Source organism: Durio zibethinus, chromosome 2 (assembly GCF_047325235.1).
Source record: "Durio zibethinus cultivar Kanyao isolate XHJ-2024 chromosome 2, ASM4732523v1, whole genome shotgun sequence".
Taxonomy (NCBI): Eukaryota; Viridiplantae; Streptophyta; class Magnoliopsida; order Malvales; family Malvaceae; genus Durio; species Durio zibethinus.
In genome coordinates, this window is record NC_143163.1 from 8,776,835 (window position 1) to 8,803,758 (window position 26,924).

At 33.2% G+C, this 26,924-nt stretch overlaps 2 protein-coding genes and 1 pseudogene across 11 annotated transcripts; 1 reads left to right on the forward strand and 2 right to left on the reverse strand.

Annotated features, from left to right (window-relative positions):
* Positions 1–536: 536 nt before the first annotated feature.
* Positions 537–4,154, forward strand: LOC111308101 (endoglucanase 5-like; annotated as a pseudogene).
* A 233-nt stretch (positions 4,155–4,387) lies between these two features.
* Positions 4,388–11,060, reverse strand: LOC111309225 (uncharacterized). 9 transcript variants are annotated; one of them, XM_089749599.1, is made up of 21 exons: positions 10,798–11,060; positions 10,627–10,672; positions 10,287–10,456; positions 9,934–10,047; positions 9,690–9,803; positions 9,481–9,603; positions 9,272–9,394; positions 9,076–9,174; positions 8,735–8,872; positions 8,547–8,642; positions 8,124–8,192; positions 7,603–7,668; positions 7,376–7,507; positions 7,213–7,293; positions 7,017–7,108; positions 6,819–6,936; positions 6,187–6,275; positions 5,977–6,067; positions 5,773–5,864; positions 4,843–5,159; positions 4,388–4,636 (listed from the first exon to the last, which is right to left on the reverse strand). In XM_089749599.1, the coding sequence occupies exons 1-21, from the start codon at positions 10,828–10,830 to the stop codon at positions 4,605–4,607; spliced, it is 2,235 nt and encodes a 744-aa protein (XP_089605725.1). In that variant the 5' UTR covers positions 10,831–11,060; the 3' UTR covers positions 4,388–4,604. The 9 variants fall into 9 exon arrangements, with proteins under 9 accessions (XP_089605725.1, XP_089605722.1, XP_022763940.2 ...); XM_089749596.1 differs by having other exon boundaries at positions 5,977–6,064; positions 8,547–8,651; XM_022908205.2 differs by having other exon boundaries at positions 8,547–8,651.
* A 1,170-nt stretch (positions 11,061–12,230) lies between these two features.
* LOC111309226 (uncharacterized) lies at positions 12,231–19,327 on the reverse strand. Of its 2 annotated transcripts, none has more exons than XM_022908208.2 (14): positions 19,150–19,327; positions 18,418–18,779; positions 17,825–17,902; positions 17,022–17,182; positions 16,218–16,293; positions 15,681–15,748; positions 15,340–15,598; positions 15,002–15,124; positions 14,769–14,875; positions 14,617–14,670; positions 14,426–14,509; positions 13,550–13,713; positions 12,809–12,958; positions 12,231–12,716 (listed from the first exon to the last, which is right to left on the reverse strand). In XM_022908208.2, the coding sequence occupies exons 2-13, from the start codon at positions 18,761–18,763 to the stop codon at positions 12,811–12,813; spliced, it is 1,668 nt and encodes a 555-aa protein (XP_022763943.2). In that variant the 5' UTR covers positions 18,764–18,779; positions 19,150–19,327; the 3' UTR covers positions 12,231–12,716; positions 12,809–12,810. The 2 variants fall into 2 exon arrangements, with proteins under 2 accessions (XP_022763943.2, XP_022763942.2); XM_022908207.2 differs by having other exon boundaries at positions 15,002–15,136.
* Between the last annotated feature and the right edge of the window lie 7,597 nt (positions 19,328–26,924).

The window sequence follows — 26,924 nt, forward strand, 5'->3', positions numbered from 1 at the left end:
GCAAGACATTCTTAAGAAATTTCAATACATTTCTATTTTTATTAGAAAAATATATTTGAAATTGAAAAAGCCAAATTCAAAGGAATTGCATTGTTTTTTAATTATTACAAAAGAATTATTTTACATTATAAATATGAATATGTAGCTAGGATAACGAAGCAAGAACATCACAACAAATCAATAAAGGTTGACAGGAAAAAAAAAAAACATTTAATTTAGTTTAATAGAATACATGTAATGTTAGTCCGAATTAGGCTGCCTATTTGGTTATTGAACCGCATGATTGACGATCAGGATGTTCCAATGAAACCTGCACTACATTATTTGTCAACATGCAGGTGCAGTTCCGTAACCAGAACCATATATCAACAATTTTTTTCAACCTTTGCAAATAAATATATATATGTAAAATGTAGAATAATATACAACGTGAGATGCTCTACTTGATTCTTACAAACTCCAAATCAAAACGTGGAGGCTACCACTATCTCAATGTTGTCAATTTCAGACACATTTTCAAACCTGTTCCTTTTCTTCCATTCTTGATTAAGGCCCTCTTCTCTATAAAGGATATGTTGACATAAGGGGCAAGGCTGCGTGGCAAGGCAGCTTCGGACAAACATTGTTGTGTCTTGATTTTGACCACTTAAGCTCAATCCAGGCTCCCTCTAATCATGAACAACTTAAACTTTGATGTCTGCCTTATCCTGGTTGGGGTGCTGGGATTTCAGGCAGCCATTGCTTTGGCTAATGAGTTCAACTATGGCGAAGCTCTTGACAAAACCTTCATGTTTTTTGAGGCACAAAGGTCAGGTAAACTACCCTTCGACCAGCGTGTCAAGTGGCGTGGTGATTCGGGTCTCAAGGACGGATCTCTTCAAGGGGTAATTAAATGATCCAAGCCTTGATTTAGCTTCGAAATTATTGAAACAAGAATTAATTGTTTTAACTTGTTTTGGTGATCGAATGCAGATGGACTTGGTGGGAGGATACTATGATGCAGGGGATCATGTGAAGTTTGGGCTGCCAATGGCATTTACTGTGACAATGCTTGCATGGGGAACTATTGAATACAGGAAAGAAATCACTAATTTAAACCAAATGGCACATACTTTGTGGGCGATCAGATGGGGCACTGACTACTTCATGAAGGCTCACACTCAGCCGAGTGTTCTATGGGGACAGGTAGGAACTTTTAGCATTGTAAGAACCGAGTTTGGTAACCTGTTTCATATTAGTTTCGTTAGCCCACCTATGAATTCAGTCAATATTCTTTATTAATTAAATTAAATAGTATTTGAATCAAAGGGCTTTTGCTTTTGCACCTTTACATGTATTTGCCAAAGTTTTTTCACCGTTAATGTGTATGACCTGACGTGTGGATGTGTTATGAAATGGTATAATGTACAATTGATCAGGTTGGCGATGGGGAGTCTGATCACTATTGCTGGGAGCGGGCAGAAGACATGACAACTCCAAGAACAGCTTAGAAGCTCGACCAGGATCATCCAGTATCAGACCTTGCTAGTGAAACTGCTGCTGCTTTGGCTGCTGCTGCAATAGCTTTCATGCCTTACAACTCTTCTTACTCGGATCTCCTCCTAGTTCATGCCAAACAGGTAAGAACATCTATTACACCCAAAGTTATATTAATAGAAATATATATGTGGAAAAGGTCAACATTTTCACTGCTGCTTTAATCTTCAATCTTTGCAGCTTTTCTCATTTGCGGATAGATTTAGAGGCCTATACGATGATTCCATCCAGTATGCTAAGCAGTTTTATACATCATCAGGTTATTCAGTTAGTAATGTAAAGCCTAAATTAAACTTGTTACAGAAAATCATTTTTCTCAATGAACTTTTCTTTGGTGAAGGATGAATTATTGTGGGCTGCCACTTGGCTATTCCGAGCAACTGGTGAGGAGCAATATCTGAAGTATGTTGTAGATAATGCTGTCTACATGGGTGGAACTGGATGGGCAGTCAAAGAGTTCTCTTGGGACAACAAGTATGCTGGTGTGCAAATCCTTCTTTCAAAGGTAAAACAATTCCAAGTTGATTGATTTGTTTACTCTTTGTGGGTTTTGAAACCTTGATTTGCTGCAAATCACCCTGGGTTAACGCACATAATTGCAAATTGAGTTTGTTTTTCGGTCATCTCATGTTCAAATAATGCAAATATAGAATAGAAAGTCCTGCATCATTCAATTAATAATTACAAACACCATAGGCAGTTAAAGATAGGTGGCGCCATGGCAGGTATTGATGGAGCAAAAAGGTGGTGCATACACTTCAACATTAAAGCAATACCAGGCTAAAGCAGATTACTTCGCCTGTGCTTGTCTGCAAAAGAATGATGGCTACAATGTCCACCTGACTCCTGGTTAGTATTGTTTGATGAAATTCTTATTTGATTGGCCTACAGTTCTTTGTTTAAAGTGTTTTTTTCTTTTTTTTTTTTTACCTTTGTAGTGTGATACCTAAACCTTTCTGCTTATGTTTCTATACCAGGAGGTTTGATGTATGTTCGTCAATGGAACAATCTCCAATATGTCTCATCTGCGGCATTTCTTCTTGCTGTCTACTCTGATTATCTCTCTGCAGCAAATGCTAAACTCACTTGTCCTGATGGCCAAATTCGACCACATGAAGTTCTAAATTTTGCTCTGTCACAGGTATATCTACACTAGCCGCACAACTCAATGTTGACTTCAAATTAAATAACCGATAACAAAATAAAACTAGTTGCTCAATCTGTTTGACGCCCTTTTACATTGAAACCGCTTCTGGAGACGTGTCTGTAAGGGTGGGATCTTGGAATGACTTCCAGGATAAAAGTACTCTAGATTTCCATTGAGTACTTGGAAAATACTTCAATTGCAGAACAGAAAACGTAAATCGATCTCTTTAACTTGAACTTGGAAATGTTTTTCTTTACTTCCAATGAGATAGCACGAATATTGCATCCTTACTTCCATCATAATATGGCTTTATTTGCTTCCTTCGATGAAAAGGCTTCGTACATTTACTTATGGACTTGTTGCACAGGCTGATTACATTCTTGGCAAAAATCCCAAGTCTGTGAGCTACTTGGTTGGTTATGGACCAAAATATCCAACTCACGTCCATCAGAGAGGTGCTTCAATTCCCTCAATCTCAGTTCTCTCGTCGATAGTGCGCTGTATCCAAGGATTCGAGGCCTGGTACCGCCGCCTTGAAGCGGATACCAATGTCATATACGGTGCACTGGTGGGAGGACCTGACCAGAATGATAACTTCAATGATGACCGTTCCAACTACGAGCAAACTGAGCCTACACTTTCTGGTGCTGTACCGCTTGTAGGCCTCTTCTCTAAGCTCGAAAGCCTATATGGAAACATAGGTAAGAAACGCTTTCTCATCTTATTAGCTGAAAAATAATCAATAGAAAAAATGGAAGTAAATTCCTTGCTGCCAAGATTGTAGAATTCTAAATTTCCTGTCCTAAATTTCACAGGTCCGTACAATAAACGACCAACAACATACAAACCAAATGCATCTGGTCAAGTTCATATATTACGTACTTCCACAGACTATCATCACCAGCAAACACTGGCACCCAGCACATCTTCAGGTAAATGACCACCAAATATAAAGAACTTAAATATTTTCTTGAGTTAAATTCTGGTGATCTTACTTTTGGAAATGTTCAGGTGTCCCAGTTGAGTTCCTTCACTCAATAACCAGCACATGGAGTGCTGGTAGAACGACTTACTACCGGCACAAGGTAATAATCAAGAATAAATCTGAAAAGCCGATGACAGATCTTAAGCTGTTGGTCGAGGACCTGTCCGGTACCTTATGGGGCCTCTCTCCAACTCCACAAAAGAACACCTATGAGCTTCCACACTGGCTTAAAAACTTAAAACCGGGTTCAGAGTGCAGTTTCATTTACGTTCAAGGAGGACCCCAAGCCAAGGTTTCAATTCTCAGCTACCATTTACTCCACCAACACTTCATACCCACATACTAATATTATACACCTTTGGTTGTGACTCTTAACGTTCTGTCCGTAAACTGTAATTTACCCGTTTAATTGATAAGCTTAGTATTATAGAACAATAAACCTATGATTTAACGGAAAATTCTATAGTAATACCAAGATTTTTTTTTTTTGGCCAATAACTAAACGTATCAAGTTAAATTTCTTAGTATAGCATAACAATTTACAAGGCTTTTTATTGTCGAGTTAACCCTGCAATTAACTCATTAACCGCTTAAAAAGTATAGGAAAATTTTCACGTAGATGCCAGACACAGGAGAAAAAAAGAAAAAAAAATCCAACAGACAAAATGCGCTTTCGGAGGTGAAAGAGACTCCACCGCGCCGTTTGTTTGCTTCCATGATACCAATAACAATATAGCCCATAGGCGGCAAGGGCAATTCTGATAAATTAACAAGATTAAATAGCAATTGCATATAACATTTCAGGAAATTTGACATAATAATTAGATAAGGTGGAAAACCAAAAATATAATCTACCAAAAACCATTGCTATTTTTAACATAAAAGCAAGGACCAGAAGGCAAGGGAAAAAAAAGAGAATATTGGACCCCCACTTCATTAATCCTCGTCATTGAAAGTAGTCTTCTTTCCTGCATTTGAGAAAAAAAATAAAATTATGAGAAAACCTTGAGAAGACGCCAATCTATCTCCAACTGATGTAAATAGCAAGTACACATCACGATCTATCTCGGCCAAAAAAAATAATGAATTAATTTAAGTAAAACAAGCAGCCATTTAATCTATCTCAGCAGAAAAAATAATTAATGTAAGCAAAACAAAAGGCAATAGAAACTACCTGTGCCAGCAGCAGCAAGGTTTGGCTTATTAGGTGTTCCTCGTCCTCTGCCACCACGACCACCACCAAATCGACCCCCACGCCGACCACCACGACCACCATGGCCACCACCATTCCTTCCCCCACTCCATCCACCATGGCCACCACCATCCCTTCCACCACTCCTACCACCAACTCTTCCACTGCCAGGACCATCACGAAATTCACCTCTTGGTTTTGCCTCATTCACAGTCAAAGAACAATTATTAAGTTCTGATCCATCAAGTTCTAGAGCTTTGTTGAAACTATCACCATCGTTGAAATCCAAATAAGCATAACTGCAATTGCTTGTATTTAATCAGTTATGGCAAACCACTAAACTTTACAACATACTAAAATTACAAGGAAAAAGGTTATTTTCAAACGAGGACAGTCCAATATTGGCTATCCAAGGATATTTCAACCAGGGTTAAGTGCATATACCATAACTATAGAACAAATCCAACATGCAGTAATTGAATAAGTTCTAACTGCAATTGATTGTATTTAATCAGATATGGCATACCACTAAACATTACAACATACTAAACATTACAAGGAAAAAGGTTACTTTCAAACAAAAACGGTCCAATACCGGCTATTCAAGGATACTTCAACCAGGGTTAACTGCATATACCATAACTATAGAACACATCCAACATGCAGTAATTGAATAAGTTCTACTTCGCTATTTCTCAGATATTAGCACCAGGTTCAAGCTTATCCAGAATCAAGGAGGCTTCATCTCATATATAAATGTCAATGACTAAAAAAGAGGATAAAAGGGGAAAATGTGAATAATTCCAACAATTGATGTGGAAAAACAAAAGAAACCTACATAAGCAAAACTGTAGACAACAGGAATCTTCAGAACAACAAAAATAACAGCAACAATAGATAGAAAGTACAAACCCTTTCACAGCACCAGTCTCCCAATCTACTGGTATTGCCACCCTAGAAATCTCTCCACAAGAACCAAAGTGCTCTTCCAAGGAACTCTTAGTCTGTGAATGATCAGACACAGCAGATGATGATATAAATACAAATAACTTTCAAACACAGTGGAGGAGAAGAGGAGAGAGCAACAAAAGCTAATATTTAAAGTAAACCACTAACTTCATCCTGACCAAGAGATTGATCAAATCCTCTGACATATATTGTTCGAGCCTGACCTCTTCCACCTTTCTGGAATGAATTGTTCCCACTGCTGCAAAGGATGGCACACAAAATAAGTTAAATAAATTAATCCAACAAGCAGAAACGTCTAGATCAGGGGTTCAAAAGTTTAATATCAATTCACAAAATGAGATAGAGAAAAAAAATTGCCTGCTGTGTGGTGTATATGCACCCCTTTCACGGGCCAAATCAAGTCTAATAGAACGATTCATCAAATATTCACCATTCAATTCTAGAGCCTGCAATAAAGAATGATGTTGGCTAGTAACTTAAAAATTGCTTACCTAAGAACAAATAAGTATTAAAGCAAAAACATTTGCAATTCATTTGTAGCCTGTTTGATAATGTGCTAAAAATTTTTAAAGAGGTTTGGTTACAAATTTTATGAAACCATTCATAAAATATTTTAATATGAATCATCATTTACATGACATACGATTTGAGAAAATCATACCAATTTTACAAAAATCTAAACAAAAAACTAGCATAAAATAGTTTTACAGTAGGAATACAGTGCCTTGCAGATTTCAACACTAAATTTTAGCACTCTATTTCTCATAATTTAAATTATTAGTTCATTTAACTAGACCTTGGACTAATAAAGATTGACATGTTGCCAACAGTTATTCTATATCACAAGCATGCAACAGTCATATGCTTGCCAAACATACAAACAGATGACACAAAGACATTAATTGATTACTTGTAGAAACCATAAATAAAAAATTTAGTTTATACATCAGATGTCCATGTGAAATCCAAAATTGACAGAAGATATCTACCTTCTGTGCAGACTCGGCAGTGGCGAATTCAACATGTCCATACCCCTTAAAATTCCCTTCAGCATCAGAAGAAAAACGTATATCCACAATCTCACCAGCATCTTTGAAGAAATTCCTTCTGCAGAATAATATTGATCAGATGAAAATTAAAAAAAAAAAAAAAAAACAATTTTGAAGGACCAGAGAACCTAAACGTACACGTCAGCTTGTTCAACTTGATAAGGTAAGTTTCCAACAAACAGTGTCTTGGACCCTGTAGATTGAACTTGAGGAGTTGAAGAAGTTTGGGGCTGCAAAAAAACTCTCATCAGATTCCAACCTTCTTGACAAAATGAGCCCAAACAAGCAATTGGGAGGAGATTTGAAAGAAACTGTAAGGGAAATTGTCACCTACAGATTTCTTCCCAGACTTCAAATCCTGCTGTTTGGCAGTTTTCTGTGGTGTTGTAGCATACACCATTTCTAAATCTGTGTCCTGTTCCAATTATAAGTACAACACAACATTAGGCAATCATCACATCAACCTTCCAAAAGTATAAAGAAGAAAAGATCCATACCTTTTTCTTTATAGTTTCTTCTTCATCACTTTCCTCATCATCATCATCGGATGACTCTTCGGATTCCTCCTCTTCACTATTGCTTACTTTTTTAACTTTAGCATCTTTTCCAATATCTGAAGCAACCTTGGGCTACAGCTTATAGAATTAGACAACTTAGTAAATTCATACTAGAACAACAATAAAAGAAACATCAAGACAAACATAGATGATCAAGAAAATTTAACCTTTTTTATTGCAGGTTGTTCATCCTCACTTTCATCAGAGCTGTCATCCTCACTATCATCACTTTCCTGCAATGTGAGGGAAAGTTAAAAAACAAAAGAATCATACCATCATAGTTTACACAATGTTGAAAGACTTGTAGATAATATTTACAGATTTAAATCTCAGAATCAATTAAACACTTAGATAAACTGGAGGTGCTAAGACATCTCAAAAATCATCACTAGCAAGAAAAATGTATGCCCAAAAAAAGGGATCAACCCAAAAATTTAAGGAATGCAGAGGTGCATTATCCTCACCGTATCAGTATTTAGCAAAAACCAAAATAGACTGACTGATTAATGCACAGGAGAATACAAGCCCATTAAACTACATTGCTTTGAGATAATCATTCATTAGGAAGAAGTTCTAGAAAATAAAATATATGAGAAGCTACACACATACTATCAGGAGTTGTCCTCCTACAGAAAAATGCCAAAGACCGGGAGAGCAATTACTAGCACAAAATGTAAGGTAGACCAACCTGTTTGGATTTTGTCCCAGCTGTGGGAAGTGGCCTTTTTGAAGCAACAGTAACTTTGTTTGAAGGAGCCTGCAGCGTGATATTAATGAAGTGCCATATTAGTACAAGTTTAATAAGACCACAAACATGGTTACAGGAAAAGCTTCATTCTTGGAACAATTGTTCATTCCTCATCCCCAAGATCTTATAAAAGGAATTTTGCCACCAGACTTAAAACCATAGGATTATCTCATCACCTAAGGAATCAGTGTCTAAGGAACTTTCAGATGACTGTTCTTTCTTTGCTGTTTTCCCAATAACGGTTTTCTTATTACCTTTGGTTTTCATCTTTCTGCTAATCATTGACAATAAGAACGATAAAAAATAAAGAACCATGACCAAATTTAAACTACCACATTGTCAAATTCAAAAGTTAAAGCACACCTCTTCTTCCTCAGAATCTGATTCTGATGAGCTACTACTGGAATCCTGAATATTCTTGGGGGTAGAAGCAGAAACTTTCTTCACAGCAGTTGCGTTCTTTACATCCTAGTGCAGTGCAACAGAATCAATAAAATATGTACAAAACCAAAAATCATAGAAAAGAGAACTTTATGAGTGAGATATCACACCTCTTCATCAGAATCATCCTCAGAGCTACTGCTGCTTGATTGAGATTTGCTATCACTTGATGCCATTTTACCCTTTGCAGTCACAGAAGGTACATTCTTCAAAGCAGAAGTTGGCAAAGTAGCCTTTCGAGGAGGTTCCTATACAAGTGTATATTCAATTAGGGGAGCTATAAAACATCAAAAATAATTCAATACCAATAAAAAAGGTAGGTTTTATAATGATGTCTAGTTCTATTATAAAACCAAATTTTAACATGCTTTCCAAGAAACATGTTTGCATGAAGCTTTGCTAAATATTCCAAAGATTCATTTATTGACATTGTGGGCATCGTAACACTCACTTCCTCTTCATCCGAAGAGCTGTCACTTTCTGAACTATCACTTGACTCCTTTTTTGGAACAATAGTAGGTCCTTTCTTAGAGGCAGGTTTTGATTTTTCCTATATATGCAAAAGATTACACCTATAAATTACAATAACAAGAGTTACCCAATCCAATTAAAAAGCAAAGATCATTCAACAACAATCAAGCACTTACTTCATCTTCATCTGAGCTACTATCATCATCTGAAGAATCTGAACTGCTGGAGGACTTGCCTTTCTTAACAGGTACAGAGCCATTTTTAACAGCTACTGCTACCTTTGTTTTTGCAGCAGGCTCCTAAATCAAAATTCAACAACAACGATAAAGTCACGAGCTTGTATAGAAATTCTTGTGTTCTATCCAGCATTAACCTCAATACTCACAACATCCTCATCAGAATCATTATCAGAAGAAGATTCTGTACTGCTATCAGCTTTTACTGTCTTAGAAGAAGGAACAGAGCCATTTTTAGCAACTACAGGTTTTTCATTCCGAGCAGGAGCTTTCTGTAAAAAAAAAAAAATTGAACATAAAGTCGAGCAAAAGAACATATGAAGCATGCAAATGTTATAAGAAAGAGTGTAATACTCACTTCGTCGGACGATGAATCTTCCTCACTACTAGACTCAGAAGAATCTGAACTGCTAGCTTGTTTTGTTTTCTTTGCAGGCGCAATGGCTGGCTGTTTCTTCAAGGGAACAGGTTCCTAAACACAAAAAAAAAAACATAAAAATAAGCAAAGCAGATACAGACATGCCTTCATGTGCTTCATTTTATCATCCTATGAATATGAATGTGTTACCTAGACCATTAAGAGAATTAAATGTAATACTCACTTCATCGGAGGATGAATCTTCCTCACTACTAGACTCGGAAGAATCTGAGCAACTAGCTTGTTTTGCTTTCTTTGCAGGTGCAATAGCTGGCTGTTTCTTCAGGGAAACAGGTTCCTGAACAAAAAAATAACATTAAAATAGGCAAAGCAAAAGCAGATAAAGACATGCCTTCATATGCTTCATCTTATCATCCCATGAATATGAATGCGTTAGAATTAATAGCCAAAACGTTAAAGCGGATAAATATCAAAAGGAACCAACAGAAAACATAAAAGTGAACTTTCAGCATAAATCAATATCAACACCAACAAATGTGGAATCACAAGAGAAACAGTTGCTGCCTTTGTGCATACATCTTCGGAATCAGAAGAGTCATCGGAGGAACTGCTAGTTTCATCTTTCTTCTTTCTTTGGGTCTTCGCTTCGACCCTTTTCTTTACAATAGCCTGTGCTACTCCATCGTTTTTCTTCTGCTTTTTCACAGCCACTTGTTTTTCAGGAGTTTCTTCCGCTTCTCTCTTGCCTATATGATCATAAAAAAAATGAGAAAAGAAAACCCATAGTTTTAGAAACACAAGAATAAAGAAAATCATAAACAAGCAGTTCTCCTACAATGCAAATCAATTTGAAAATCTCGAATCTTTACTCACACATGCTACCAAAAAAAATCGAAAATAAAAAAAAATTATATACCTTTCTTTCCAGACTGAGGAGGAGCTACAGCAGGAGCTGCTTCAACCTATAAAAAGAGAAAAGAAAAAAAATTAAACAAAAATAAAATAGAAAAAGGATTTAAAAAAGAAGCCGACAAAATCAACCGGAGAAAATTATTGAATTAAAATGAGAATGAAAGAAGAAGAGTACTTTGGGGTAAGATTTCTTGCTTGATTTTCCCATATTTAGAGGAAAGATATGCAAACCGTGGCTAGGATCTTCTAGGTTTTGTTAGCGAAGAAAAAAGCGCAAAACCCTACTACTACTATAGATATTTTGGGGGTTTAGGATTTTGAGGGAAGAAATGTGGCTATATGGCTTGTTTATTTATACGCGTGGTGGAAGTCTAACGCTTAACGCTACCAAAAGGGGCAGAGGATTAGGGTTTTTGAATGTCAGCAGGTGCAGCGTACGGCTTTTCTTGTACTCTTTTGTTTTTGTTTTATGAACCGGTCGAATTGCACGTGTCATACACGCACCGTCGGTTCCATCCTCGACGGTCCCTGGTGAATATTCGATTTATTTATCTTTTAGTGGGACCCAACTGTCATCTGAATAGTACTTGCTAGAGTAAAAAGTGTCAGACAGAACCTAGCATTTCATATTTTGGCCAAAACAGTTTATTTTTTACTTTTTTATTTTCTCTCATAAATAAATTTTATAATTGTAAAACAAAACCTAATAAAAAATAATAATTCATATATTTTATTTAAAAGTGAACAAATAACTTAAAATTTATACCATAAATCTTTTCGAAATAAAAATAATATTATATTTTTGGAATTCTTAAATGTATTTTTTAAAAATAGAATAGATTAACTTATATTAATGTAAAATTAAAATTTTTTATATTTTTAAATTATTAATTTCAATAAATTCAATGAATAAAAAAAATCAAAAATTAAAAAATTAATTTGATTTTATCTTTTAAATCTATAAAAATCAATAATTAAAAAATAATTTTTTTTTTAATTTTACATGATATAAGTTCATCCTTCTTTAAAATATTATTTTGTTTTGACTGTTCCTAATGAAAATTACACAACAGACAGGGAGAGAAGATCGCAATGACCACCTTATTTTATTATTATTATTTTTTTTTTTTTTGAAAAACAAAGTTGCCTGCCCTGCTCAAACTCAAAGGGCAGAGATACATGCATTAACCCTGAATTTCTTTTCTTTTTTTGTTACAAATAAAATACATCACTTGTTAAAACCATTAATTACTAGCTAAATACTAGTATGACCACCATTTAATATAAAAAACTAAAAAAAAAAACTTGGAGCAGTGGCAAATGTGTTGACACAGATAACTGTTGTTGTACATGACGAAATGAATAATAAAATAAACAACTATACAAGTTTGATTTCCTTCACATTTGAGCGAAGTGTCAAATTCCTTGTGCTTTATGTTGTAGGCTTTTCTTAACCATCTAGAATTAGTACTACCCTATATAGGCAAAGAAGATGATACTGCGATAACTTGGATGCAAAAACCAGTACAAAAACATATAAGCGTTATCTCAAACCCGCATTGCCTGCTCTTTTATAGCCAGGTGAATCTCAAAATCTTAGCCTGTCTCTGGCAAAAAATAAATAAATAAATAAGCAAATAAACCTCAAAGTCTCGCCTGTCAAAAGCTATGCCATCCGATTGTGACAACTTCGGGCGTTTTTCAGTAAATCTAATTCCAACAACAACACAAATTATATCATATCATCAAATTCTAAAACTATTTAAGTACATGTCGGAAGTTTCCATTGCTCTCATCTGCTTCCCAACAATAAAAACAGGTACAAATGCAGATACTATTGATTCCAGCTACTCCAAAATAATGCAATTTCGGGTGACAAAAGTTGAAAATCAAAATCTTATACTAGAAATGCTGAGAACAAAAAAAAGAGAAACTGAATTTAGAACTCCTGGAGAATCAAATGGACCTTCCCTGCCTAATGGATCAATTGGAAACTGTTTGGTATTAAGTAAGATTCCTGTCATTGCAATGGCATGGAGCTTGAGACTGCTTAATTACACATAATTCCTCATTCGCGTTGCAAGCTATATGTGCCTTCGAACAATACTAACAAAGTAAGTGACTGAAATATTGCATTGTTATTTCACGTATTCAACAAAGTTATGTTACAAGTTGAAACAAGTTACCTTCAACTATGAACCCACAAGGGCTCTAAAGAGAAAGGTTTCTCATTCCGTGCCCGGGCAGCTGAAGTTCCGGGCAGAGGTGCATGCACTGTTATAGGAAGAACCCACTCACTTTTCTCTCTACCTTCTATTAGAAGAGGATGCTCATATCTGAATTCAAGATCAAAAAGTTGTAGAGCAGCTTAACAATTATATTTGGCAACAGCTAAAGCATAAATCTTTTACTAAGTTTCAATAAAACTAAGAATACATTAAACCAATTTTAAGCCATTTCAACTACTGAGTCAAAGTGTAACCTCTCTTGTATGGCATTTTCAAATTCAGGTAACAATTTACGTGGAGATTTTTATCATAACTAAAGAGGAAATGGAATTCGACATACAAATCATATTAAAAACATTTACAGAAAGGACAATTTCTTTTGGAGAACCCACATAAAATTCAAACCATATATACCCAGTTACTGGAAGGTTGTCATAGTTTCATTAAAATGTTTTTAAAAAAATCTTTGGATTATTAGCTTCTTTTTTGCTAAACAGTGTTGCAGTATTCTATAAAAACACAAAAAAAATTTTGCTGCCATAGAAAAGATTTAAGAGTATGAATAGTATATGCATATAGCCCACAAACATAAACATTTTGACATAAAACCTTTGACAATCTACGATGCCAAGTGAACCATTAGTAACAAACTCTTTAGATAGGCTAGAATGATTTGGTAGCAGTACCACATGCTCATACCTTGTCCAGTCTACATTCTTTGGAGTAGTGAAAAATTCAAATCTTAGAGCCCATTGCACCAAGACATGAGGAGTGGAAAAGGACATGGGGCCATCCATGGGAATAGAAAAGAGAAAACTTGTCTGTATCAAATCAGCAACAACCTCATGATGATCACTCTGAACCTACAAGAAAAATCAATAAACAAGATTACAATAACGTCTAACTGTTCAGAAGAACATTAGGTTTCTTATCTAAAGTCCTAGAGATTCAAAAAAAGCATCAAAAAAGAAACAGTTTGAAACTTCTAAGCCACATACAGATCGTTTATTATATGAAATGCTTGTACCAATGAAAAAGCAAAGCCCATTCTCAGTAATGGCATGACTAATGTTAAAAGAACCATAATTTCAAGAATAAACCACTTCAAGATTCAATTATTATTTCACTGCCAGGTTCATTTTAGTTCTTTTTTATTATAAAGGAATGTTGCTATTAAAATCATAGAAAGGGGCTTAATCAAAGTACTTTTGGAGTATACAGGAGCAAAAACTAAAAGGGAAGTGAAAACTCTTGGGATAACGAACAATATATGAAAAAAGAAAAGAACTACAGAGGTAACTAGAGAAAAATTTAGGATTAGGATTCTAGCAACCCAGAACTTCTTGACAAATAACAAACATTTGCAATCAAGTCACTTTCCAATCATACAAGTCATGAATGTGTGCATGTAGCTAGATAGAGTGAAAGCTAGAAAACATAATTATCATGGCTTTCGTGCATACTAAAATAGATGAGGCATGAAATTAAGTTTAATCTACATAAATAAACAATGGTCTAGTTCATGAATCCACCAATGTAACCCACAGTAGAATCAAATAAATTGGATAGGCACACCTTTGTAATAGTTGAGGAATTCCTTCTAGAAGGATGAACAAAACGCCGATTTATAGTCTCAGAAGTTTCCAGCGTGACTGACACCTACAAGATTGCAATTCTTCCAGTCAACTTCAAGATGCATCATTCAACAGTTCTTAGTTTCTTCACTTATCTAGTAGTTTCTCAATTTTGTCACAATCTGCAGTTACCTCAAGGCATCTTCTAGCTCCTTCTTCATGAAAGAAAGTAAGAGTTCCTCCTATCTGTTATTGAAAAAGGTAAAATAAAAACAATAAGAGGAGAAACGATGGACACAAATTCAGGCAAGGAGACAGAAGCTACCAGCTAAAACTGATTTTACCATATCACTGAAGTAATATGTGGACTCAGAATTTTTAGGGGAAAATCTTAGCAAAACTTGGTCATCCATCCTGATATTATAAGACCTTCCTCGAATAAAGCCTTCTGCTGCAGAAAATGATTGCAACAAATAAGTTTACCAGGATTCATATATTAAAAGCTCAATGCTAGTTTCATGATGCATAAGAAACAAACAAAACATGAAAAATGGGGAAAGAGAGTCTGATACTTTACATGCTACAGATTCAGTGGCTCGAGGGCTGGGTGCAGAAGATACTCCTGTTATATCATCCACAACTAGGGACCTTGTAGAAGCCTGCTGCTGACTTGGAGATAAAACGGCCAATGACTTGTCAGCTGGCAAAATATCTATTTCAAAAGGCATTCTAAGTTCAGAAAAAACCTATTATTTTCCAAACAAATGGCATTACTTCAGCAGGAGTGCTAAAAAAACTTAAAAAGTAATTACAACAATCTAACAGAAAGCATAAGCATGTAAGTATGATGACAGAAGGAGGGGAAGATAAGTTCAGTGCAAATAGTGACTACATAATCAAGTATAACTTAATTACCAGCACTAGAATCATACAAGACCTCTGCCACTGATAACCGAGGAAGTCCGACATTTGTAGATAAACTCAAACGGTCTCCATCTTGAGGTTGACCATCTCTATTTGAAGATCTGGCTGCTGCTGATTGCAAGGATAGGGAACTTCCAAAGGTTTTAAACAGATTTTCCTTTGAAGGATTATATGATGAAACAGATGATATTTCATCCCTAGAGCTCTCATACCCTTCCTCAACACCATCATACCTGTCACTCACTCTAGCCTGTAAAAATATTAATTTGGTTAGCAATCATTCAACTTAAACAATAAGTCAAAAGCATTAGCAGCACTACTAACAGCCTTACCCATTCCGAATCTCCATCCATCTCTTTCCAGTATACATCTGTTTGGATGGTCGTAGCAGGAACAATACCTAAATCATCAAAAGGGAAAATAGTCATCACGCCTTTTTTTTTAATAACAAGACACCTGTTTTACAGTATGACTCCCATTGCAAACTCAAATTGCAAGAGTAAAAAACCATATAACTTTTTCAACTTCAAAATTTAAGTCATTGTTAAATCAGGTTGAAGTTATTCGATTTCTTCCTTATACCATGCAAGAATAAATGTTTACGACACTAAAGTTAGCTCTATCAGAGGGGAAAGAGAAAACTTCACTGGGAGCATATTCCAGCAATGATCAGAACATATCCACCTTTGCTTAAGATTTAACTTCTTACATAACTAGGTTTTCCTGCTTTTTTGTTAGAGTTATTACATTTATAACCTAAAACTTGAAAGTTACCACTTGTCATGATTTCACCAAGACTAATAATTTAAAAGAAATAAAGAGAAGCAACAGTGATTGTTACGTTGAAACTTGAAATAATAACAACTTACCATCACTTTGACCATCTTCCATTTCTAAGCCATTTCTCTTCTGGGTCACCCATACTTGCAAAGGAACCCGAGCCTCCTGTTTATATTCAAAATTTGTAAATATCACCGATATCATAACTCTTAAACAGTATATATACTTTGGAGAACTGGACTAGGACATGGACAAGTTCTTTCCAAGATCCATAGGAATGCATGAGGACAAATGCAAGAAGAGAATCACATGCATGGACATGCCAAAATGTCCAAATGTGTATAACTAGGAATTCACATATTCATAATGAGATGATATAACATGACAGAAAAGTGAATTATCTTCAATATTCAATACAAGTGCACAAATGATTTAACAAGCATCACAAGACAGAGCTACAATAAAGAATGCAAGGCTGAATAGCATTCAAGTTTGAGAAAATGACAAAACGTTTAAAGATCCAAGGATTTTCAAGACTTCAGCCTTAAATCCACAAACAGAAACTTTGGACCAGTATCAACATTTATGCAAGTGTAAAAATAACCATCAATCTCAAATTGCTCCTCTCACATATGAAACAATAAAGAAACTTATGAATATCAGATTCTTTCTTTTTCCATTTCTTTTCTTTTCCCTGTTGCAGTGGGGCAAGTCTCTAACACACACACCACCCAAGTCCTAGGTCAGAAGAAGCTTTGTCACCAAAAAGTTTTAAAAAATTCCTATTTTCAAGAGCGCTATCAGCAAGTCAAACATGTCTAATTCTGAAAGACAAGAACAGAAGATAATTTTGGGATCCTTTGTAAAAATTATGAAAATTAAGTCAAACCAACCACTTCGGCAAGATCTTTTACTGACTCCTCGCTGGAGTAGTGACCATTTTCCAGTATCAGCCATCGAAAAGACAGAGAACTCTTAATATAATATAAATAACGAATGGTAGCACCCTTGTAAGATGGTGGTATAATGCTAGGAAGCACAGCTCGTATCGCATCTGTAGATAGTGTCAAAAATCAGTTACAAAACAAATCATGTTGAATCAGAGTAATGAAATGATAGTAAGGTGGAAAGCTGCAACAAATGACCCTAGCAAGAGGTAACAAAATACTATTGGCTGAAAACCATAAGTATGCAATTCAAAACATAAAATGACAGGATGCCTGCTGTAACACAATTAGCTATGGTGGAATTTATCATTAATGTAATTTAGCTTTCATCTTGGAAACCACATTTCTGCATATTTAGCCTCTTTTGCTGATAATATACTCAGCATTTGTTCTTTCTTCCCTCTGCTGTTTCTCTTATGATAAAATTCATCCTTCTAGTTCCTGTTTTCCTGTCTAAAAAATCAATGAACTGAATGAAGTATTATTCATAATTCTTAAACAACATAGTATCAAGCAATTTTCATTAAGCAAATTTGGAAGTTTGACCAGAACGTGATGGCATGTGGTCATTAAGACAACAACGGCAGTATATTCATTTTATCTGCTTCAGAAAGAAACACTCACCAATAGCATTAATTACATATTGTGATGGATAAATGGCTTTCCAGAAAGAATGAAGAAAAAGCTTTACACATGTGCACTTGCATATGTACACAAAACAATAAGATAAAAGCATGATATAGACTAACAAGTTTTTGCAGAGCCAGAAGGCACAATCTGATTTGAAACCATTGATGGTGTTGAACAGTCCAAAAAAACATGTTCACCTGAAAAAGATTGAGAACAGCTATATAAATATAAAAATATACAAAAAGATGAAAAAATAAAAAACTAAAGGAAGAGTATAGGATCTTTTTAACTAAAAGGAAGAGTATAGGATCTTTTTCTTACTTTCTGGTATCAGTTTCAGCTCTGTTCAAATCGCAGGGTTAAAAAAAAGGCCAAGGGCTAATGCAGTAGATCTAAATATCAAGAGATGTTGAAGACTAAATGGCCCCGAATCAACAGATTACATTAATGCTAAAATGTGAGAAGAAAATGAAAAACAAAGCAATTTAGACAAACTCCTGTACACTGATCTGACTTCATTCTCCATGACAAAAGCAGTAAACATAAGAACTTTAAATTCAATCTCTTTAATATAAACTCTAAGTAAATCAGAAATTTACTTACATTCTTCACTTACTTTTACTATCCATAAAAAATGAATTGAAATACAAGAAGTTGATGAACTAAAAGAACAATGAATGCATTTAATTCTACACACATGTGCAGTGCCAACCTCTCTTTTGTTTTGTTCCAGACAAAGGTTTTTGGGTTGCAAACCATTGAGTATCCAACTTCTCGATCCCTTTAATTTCGAAGCCAAGCCTTTTAATTAAAAGCGATGGTACAATGCTACCAGGATTGCCACTAGTAAGGGGATTGCAGATCTCAATTGTAACATAAACAGAATCTCCAGGTCTATAAACATCTCTATCTGTTTGCAGTTTCAATGTTGGATTCAATTCACTTTTGTGCCCTTCCACAGAATAGCCAACCTTATTTGATCCCCCACCTCCAAAGAAAGAAAACCTAGATAGCAACATTGCTCCTAAACTGTTTTCATTTTTTTTTATGAAATTCATCAATAAAGGAATTAACCTGCAAAGTATATAGCAAATGTAAAATTAGAAATTGATTTACGGAGCACGTGAACTCTGTAACAAAAAGAAAGAAGAATTTGAGACCTAAAATAAGCTACTTGTTTGGCGTACAAATTTTAAGAAAGACAAATGGAGTTGCTTTCCGTTCCATTTTCTCAGGAACCAAACAGAAATTAAAAAAGTCACTTAACAAAATGCGAAATTTTTCCTTTAGAGCTAAATATTCCAGAATATAACAAATTAGGATTGATATGCTGAGAGATCCGTTTTCAAGATCCGCTTAGAAACGAAGCTTAGATCGCCTTAAAATTGAGATCGCGAGAAAAAGAAATTGGATATCGTAAAATAACGAAGGGATCAAAACACACCTGATAGAATTAGAATGAAAGGTAAGGAAAGGAATTGAAATGGTGGAGGAGCTCCAGGCTACAGCTCCAATCGCCCAGAACCCAAGTTACCTCACCGTTTAGTTGGTGAACATAAGTGGAAATAAAACCTTCTTGTTTTTTAAATCTATTTTAGTTGACTACTTCACATAACCCTGTTAAAAATTTAATGAGTGAGATGCTATTAATAGGTAATTTTAATAATTTAATAAAATTAGTTAATGAGTTTAGTTTTAATATAAGATAAATATGAGAGTTTAAATCATTTAAGATGATTATTTAAGTGTGAATTTTGTGGATCAATGTGGTTTAATAATTATGATTTAACAGTTATATAAATTTTTGGTCCAATAAATTTTTTATAGATGGTTTTATAGGATTTTAATAAAATAGGATAAGATTTTCTCTTCACTTTTAAGAATTATAATTATTATCTATCGAGTGTTGCTACTAATAAAAGAATAAAGAAGAAGACCTAAATACTTTAGATTGTTTTACTTTTGCATATTTATCATAATCACCTAAATAGATATGTCGAATCTCTTTATTTATTTATGACGTCTTGATTATCATATAATAATTTTGGGTTAATTTTTCATATGGCATCAAAACCTCGTTATGTGATAATAGGAACCTAAAATCATTTTTTATATTTAATTTTTTAGTAAATGGCATGATTAGGATGAAATTAAGTTGTTGCCAGAATCTTAAATTTTTATCTTTATTTTTTAAAATTAATTTAGGGTTTTTGTTCTTCTTTAAAAGAGAATTAGAACCATATAAGGCGTATTTTCTAATTCTTTATATAAAGAGAGAAATTGGTGTTGAAAGTTTTTTGTTCAAGTTCTAATATAAATTCTTGTTTTGATTAAAACATTAACAATTTATGTATTTAATCTAAAATTGATTATTCAATCATGTTTCTAATGTGTTATAAAATTAAACCAAAGTGTTTAATTTCATAAAATGTTGCTTTAAATGACTCAATATCGAAGAAAAATATGGGTTGAATTCGAGTTTTATTGATCTAAAACTTTCTTAATTAATCTTGTTTATGTTTAATTTTTTATGTGCCTTTTGCACGAGTTTGATGGAAAAATAGTTTAATTGGGTTTTGGGCACTTCAATTTCATAAAAATACTAAGAAAATGCACCAAAAATGGCAAAAAAAATAAACAAATCCGAATAGGTCAAGAATTTCTCTGGTCAAGTCAGGTTAACCCAGTTGGAGGTTGAAGCAAAACCCCTCCACGTGCCAGGTGAAGCCCATGCGCAGAGAATGGTGGTGCGTGCAGCACGTGTGGGCTCGTTTAATGTCCATTTTTACTTCGATTTTCTTTTGGCATATTTGGAATTTTATTTTTAATTTTTTATTATTTTTATGAAATTTTTAAATTGCATGAAATATTTATTGTTTGACATTAATGCATTGCTCAGTAATTACTATATGTTATACATATGATTTTTATTATTTTATTTTATAACAAAATATTTTGGCATGTTAGAAGTCCAATGACTAGGAATGGCAACGAATCAAATCGAAGCGGGTTTTTGCTCACCCTAAACGCAACCTGATATACTTATAATATTCGAACTTGATCAAACACGACAAATCCTTTATTTTTTTACATCCAAACTTAACTCGACCCATCATTGTATAAAATCGTACATGATCCAACTCGACCCAAAATTAATAAATATTATTTTTAATATAAAATCTTATTTTTTTTAATATAAATATAAAATTATAAAATATATAAATATATAATTAAAAAATAATTTTTTATATTTACCCGGTCGAGTAAGGATAAGTTTGCTTAAAACCCAACCTTGACTTTTTTTCACTATTACTTAATATGAAACCCAATTTTCAAAAAAAAAAAAAAGATCGACCTTATGGGGTCAAGTCAGACCCCGTTCAAGATGGGTCGGGCTGCCATCCCTACTAATGACAATAGGTACTCTCTTTTGATAGACTGGATTTTTATGTACTCTTGAGTTGAATTTCATGTGCATAATTGATTTAGTCATTAAAATTGATTTTAATCAAGTTCAAGACTCAAGTTTAAATGCAATATACACTACTTATAAGACTTAATAAGATACATCTAAGTTTAGTATATCAATTGGAGTGGTCCATTGCATACATTACAGTTGTGTATATAAATTGAAAATTTTGGATAATTAATGAAATTTCAAGGTTTAAAAAAATTTTCATTAATTGATATAAGTGTTTGACTAGCAAAGTGGCTCACTTATTAAAATTAATGGAATATTTATGAATCTATGGTTACAGAATAATTATTAAATTATCTTATGTAATTACCTACCAAAAAAGGGTTAATATTTAGGGTAATTTATTTTGGAACATGAAGCATCATGGTTGAGGGTATATTAATCTAGAAAATTTATCTACTTAAAGGGAATAGGTTTTTCAAAAACTAAAATATTCTTATATTAGTTTTATGTGGAAAATTCTTACTCACATGTTACATTCTCTACCTAAAAGGGAGTTTGTGATGATGCACCAAGACTTTTCAATAATTGTTAGCATATCATAAATTGTTGCTATATATTTTTATGATATTGCCTACTGATTAATGTTGCATTTTATCTTGAATAATGACTTTTACTATCAATAACAATCAAACCACTATTGAAATTCTTCATGGGTCTAATTATAAGAAATGAAATGAATATTTGAATTTTGCTTTTGTTGTGAGTGAGATAGACATAGTTTTACGTTTTCTAAAACATGCTAAACTTACTAATGAAAGTACTGATAAACAAAAAAACTTTTATTCCAAATTGGAAAAGGTTATTGTATATATTTGTATGCCATTAAGAGGTCTATTTCTAAACAATTTTGAATGGATTGGATACCATATAAATTGCTAAGGATCTTGACCATGCTGTAAGCAATAGATACAAAAAATGTAGTAAGTCTAAGACTAAGAATCTTATGAATAAGCTTATAAGTATGAGGTATGACAACGTAGAGGGTGTTAGAGATTTTATCATAAGAATGGTCTACATTCAAACCAAATTTACTTCCCACGAAATTGTCCTCCTAATAAATTCATTGTTCATCATGCCTTTCATGCCTTACTTATTGAGTTCACTCATATCAAAACTGCCTATAATGCTATGAATGAGGCTTGGAATGTTAATGATCTTATTTTAAAATGTATCTGAGAAAAAGAAAAACTCAAGAAAAAAAAAATAGTGAGAGTGATTTTCTTACTACCTATTCAAACTAATTACTAAAAAAAAAAAAAATGGAAAACTTGGGAGATTTGTTCCTAATGCTTGTAAGAAAGTTTAGGACAATAAGGGACAGAGTAATGGTCAAACTAAAGAGGTAGGAAGTTCTAAAGCTGTCATTAAAAAAGACATCAAGTGTTTTTCCTGCAAGAAAAAATGTCACGTGAGAGATGAGTGCCTTAAATATAAAGCTTGGTTAGAGAAAAAAATAAATAATAAAGTAACTTTCTGGCTCTCATTTGTTTTGAATCTTATTTTGTTAATGCCCCACCAAATTCATGGTGGCTTGATGGTGGTGCAATTGTTCATGTTGTTGTTACCTTGCTGAGGTTTAAAAGCAAACTGAAGTCAAGTGAGAAAAAGGCTAAACTTAAGGTTGAAAATAATGCTGAAGTAAATGTTAGTTATGTAAAAATTAGGGGTGTAAATGATACACATGTACTTGTAAGCTCCTCGAATTCAATTCGAATAACACTTGAATTTAGCTTGTTTATTGTCAAGTCGAACTCGAGCTCGAGTCGTTCGACTTATCAAATGAGCCAAATTCAAGTATTTTAATACTTGACTTAAATGGCTCACAAACCTAATCGAGTTTTTTTTTTATTTTAATATAAAATTTTATTTTTAATTATGAAATTACGATTTTAGCCTTGAATATATATATATACATGGGGATGGCAACGGGTCGGGTCGAGGCGGGTTTTTGCTCGCCCCGACCCGACCCGATTTTAAATATACAATACCCGAACCCGACCCGATATTTTTTTCATTTTTAATACCCAAACCTGACCCGATCCGATATTGTATAAAATCAAATTCGACCCGACCCGACCCGAAATTAATAAAATATTATTTTAAATATAAATATAAAATTAAATATATATAAAAATATATATAATTAAATATATAATTAAATATAAAATTAAAAAAATAATTTTTTTATATATATCGGGTCGAGTAAGGTCGGGTCGGGTTTGCTTAAAACCCGACCCCGAAATTTTTTTTACTCTACCCGACCCTACCCGACCCGATACCCGATTTTCAAAAAAAAAAACGACCCTAAGGGGTTGGGTCGAGTCGAAACCCGACGGGTTCGGATGATTTTGCCCTCCCTATATATACACACTTAATTCTAACCTAAAATCCCATCTATTGTTGTTTTTCCCTCATCCTCCCGACAGCTTACTACTTTATCCTTTTTTTTCTCTTAAAATATCACATTGAAAAAGAAAAAAAACCATACAAACACTGAGATTTTAAAAACATATTGTTTCTCCTTCTCACTCAATGTCTTACTTTCTTTTGGTTTTTTCGTATGAAGAAAATTAAAGCATTTTTTCTTAGATCTAGTTACCCATTTCATGTTCAATTGAAACCTAATAAGTTTTTTCCTTTTTATGTTTTTTTTTTATGATTACATTTATAGGTTTTAATTGAAATTTTAGTTTATTTTCTATTAAAAAGAATCTAATTTATAGGTTTTGGTTGCTTTTGTTATAGTTATAATGGATCAGTTCACAATTTGCTATTTTTACTTTAAGAAAGCTAGTATTTTTGTACCGTTTGGAATCTAATTTTGATTATTGATTACTGAATTTGATTAGTTTTGATGCTTTTTTTAATATAAAAATTTAGATTTGTTGGGTTTTTTCTTAAATTTGATGATTTCTCTTTTATTCTAATATATTAATTTAATTTAAAATTTTTTATTATGATTCAAGCGAATTTGAGCTCGGCTCAACTTATATTTCAAATCGAGCTTGAGCTTTAAAAATAATATTTGATTTAATTCAAGTCGAATTTCAAATTTTAATTTTTGAGTCGAGCTCGAGCTTAAGTACTTTAGTATACTGACTCGGCTCGGCTCGGCTCAGCTCGATTACACCTCTAGTAAAAATAATATATTTAAATTTAGAATATGATTTTGAACTTATTTTGAAAAATGTTTTTCATGTATCTTTGTTTTGAAGGAACTTGATTTTAGTTTCTATTTTGGACAAATGTTGTTACTATTTTGGCATTTGAAATAGAAAAGTTGATTTGTTTTTAAATTCAAATGTTGTTAGTGAATTTAAACTAGTTGATAATTTATATAAATTGTGCTTGGCTTACAATAATGAATATAGTTGCAATAATATTGAAAAAATAGTGCTTAAAAGATTTTTAACTAAAGAAAAACTCTTATTTGTTGTAGCATAAAAGGTTAGGTCACATCTCTAATGAAAGAATATAAAGATTGATAAAAAGATGGTACTTTATCTTCCATTGATTTTGAAAAATTAAACACTTGTGTTGATTGTATAAGGAGTAAACTAATTAAGAGTAAGAAAAAAGGGACAAATTGTAATTCTAACCTTTTTGAAAATTGTGCACATTGATATTAATAGACCTCTTACATCTACCTTGTGTGGTAACAAGTTTTTATTATTTTTATTGATAACTATTCTCACTATGGGTATTTTTACTTGACTGATGAAAAATATAATGTTTTGAAAATTTCAAAAATTTTAAAACTGAGGTCAAAAAACAAATAGGGAAAGTCATCAAAGTTATTAGGTCTACTCAAAGAGGTGAGAATTATGGTAGACATGGTGAAATTGAACAGCACATGAGACCGATTGCCAAATACTTACAAGTGGGTAGGATTGTTGCCCAATATATTATGCCTATTAGTCCTAAATAAAATGGTATGGCTAAAAAATGAAAATCACACCCTTAAAGATATGATAAGGAGCACGATAAGTAGAACCAATCTTTCCGAATCTCTTTAAGGCAAAAATATTAAAACTGCTTTATATATATTTAATAGAGTACTTAGTAAATCTATTCCTAAAATACCTTTTGAATTTTGGAATGGTAGGAAACCCAACTTGAACCATTTTTAAGTATAGAGATGTCTTGCAGAAGTTAAAATCTATAATCCATATGAAAGAAAGACTAAACATAGAGGTACTCGTTACTTTTTCATAAAGTAGCCAAACCATTCCAAGGGATAGAGGTTTTATTGTCCTCACATGGAATTAAGGTTGATAGTCACAAGTGACAGTTTTTTAAGCTAGATGTTGTTAATAAGGGTGTGATAAAGGCTGTGGATAACAATGAACCTATTAAACATATCTCCATTCCTTTACCTACAACATAATGCCATGTTGTGTCTGTGGCCATTGAAAGACGAGATCAAAGGGCAACAGGATACAAATCCTTCTTCTATCAATCTTACTCCTATTAATGTACCTCAAATTTAAGAAAATGAGATTGAAATGTTTTTAAAGAGATCTTTCAAACAAAACAAATATGTTATCTTTAATGATTATGTAATTTATTTTAGAAAGAGTGACTATGACATCAATCATATTGTTGATCCTATGAATTTTGGTAAAGTTATTAGAGCTTTACGATCATTATGGCTTTGGTAGCACACTTTGACTTGAAGCTTTATCAAATTGATGTGAAGATGGCCTTTTTGAATAGTGATATTAAAGAAAAGGTTTATATGATACAACTTGAAGGATTTCAAGAATATGGATAAGACCATTTAGTATATCGACTTAAAAAGTCAATTTATAGCCTTATGCAAGCTTCTAGGCAATGGTATATGAAATTTGATGAGATAGTTACTTTTTTGAGTTTTAAATAAAATAAAGTTGATTAATGTATATACCTTAAAATCAAAGAAAATAAGTGTATCTTTCTTGTTTTATATATGGATGATATCTTATTGACTTGTAATGATAATGGTCTGTTGCACAAAACTAAGTAGTTATTATTCAAGACTTTTTGATATGAAAGATTTTAGAGATGCCTTTTTTGTTCTTGAAATTGAAATTCATAAACATAAGTCTCAAAATTTGATGGGATTATTGCAAATGTCTTACATTGATTGCGCACATAATAGATTTAACATGCAAAACTATAAGGCTAAAGATGCACTCATTATGAAAAATGATAGACTTAATCTTAGTCGGTGTCCAAAGAATGATTTGGAGAAAAAATTCATGAAAAACATACCATATTCTAATGTAGTTGGGACTTTCATGTATTCTCAATTTTGCATTAGGTCAAATATTGCTTTTGTAGTAGAAGTTCTTGGAAGATATCTTTATAATCTTGGTATAGATTATTGAGTTACTACTAAAAAGTGATAAGTTACTTGCAAAAGGCCAAAGACTATATGTTAGTATTTAGAAAGGTGGAAAATCTTAAGATAGTATGATATACAAATTCTAATTTCATTGGTTTTCAAAATGACATGAAGTCCACTTCAAGGTATATTTTTATGTTGGCTGAAAGAGCTGTGTCTTAGAAGAGTGTGAACAAACACTCTTAGTTTATTCCACCATACAGGCTGAGTTTGTTGCATGTTAAGAGCTGCTACACAAGCAATTTGGCTTAAGAATTTTATTTTAGGCCTTCATATTTTGATCCATCTCTAGACCATTGGAGATTTATTGTGATAATAGGTTTATTATGTTATTTTCTATAAACAATAAAAG

Bases quoted from the DNA above. Each gene is read 5' to 3' on its own strand.
- LOC111309226 (XM_022908207.2), bottom strand. From the start codon at position 18,763: ATGAATTTCATAAAAAAAAATGAAAACAGTTTAGGAGCAATGTTGCTA. The intron at 15,599-15,680 runs GTAAGGCTGTTA...ATATTTTTACAG, and splicing joins TGGATGGAGATTCGGAATGG to GCTAGAGTGAGTGACAGGTA. The intron at 12,959-13,549 runs GTATGAGCATGT...TCTTGAATTCAG, and splicing joins AAGAATGTAGACTGGACAAG to ATATGAGCATCCTCTTCTAA.
- LOC111309225 (XM_022908202.2), bottom strand. From the start codon at position 10,830: ATGGGAAAATCAAGCAAGAAATCTTACCCCAAA. The intron at 8,652-8,734 runs GTGTGATATCTC...GCACTGCACTAG, and splicing joins AGGATGATTCTGATGAAGAG to GATGTAAAGAACGCAACTGC. The intron at 8,193-8,546 runs GTGTGCTTTAAC...ATCACGCTGCAG, and splicing joins CAGATTCTGAGGAAGAAGAG to GCTCCTTCAAACAAAGTTAC.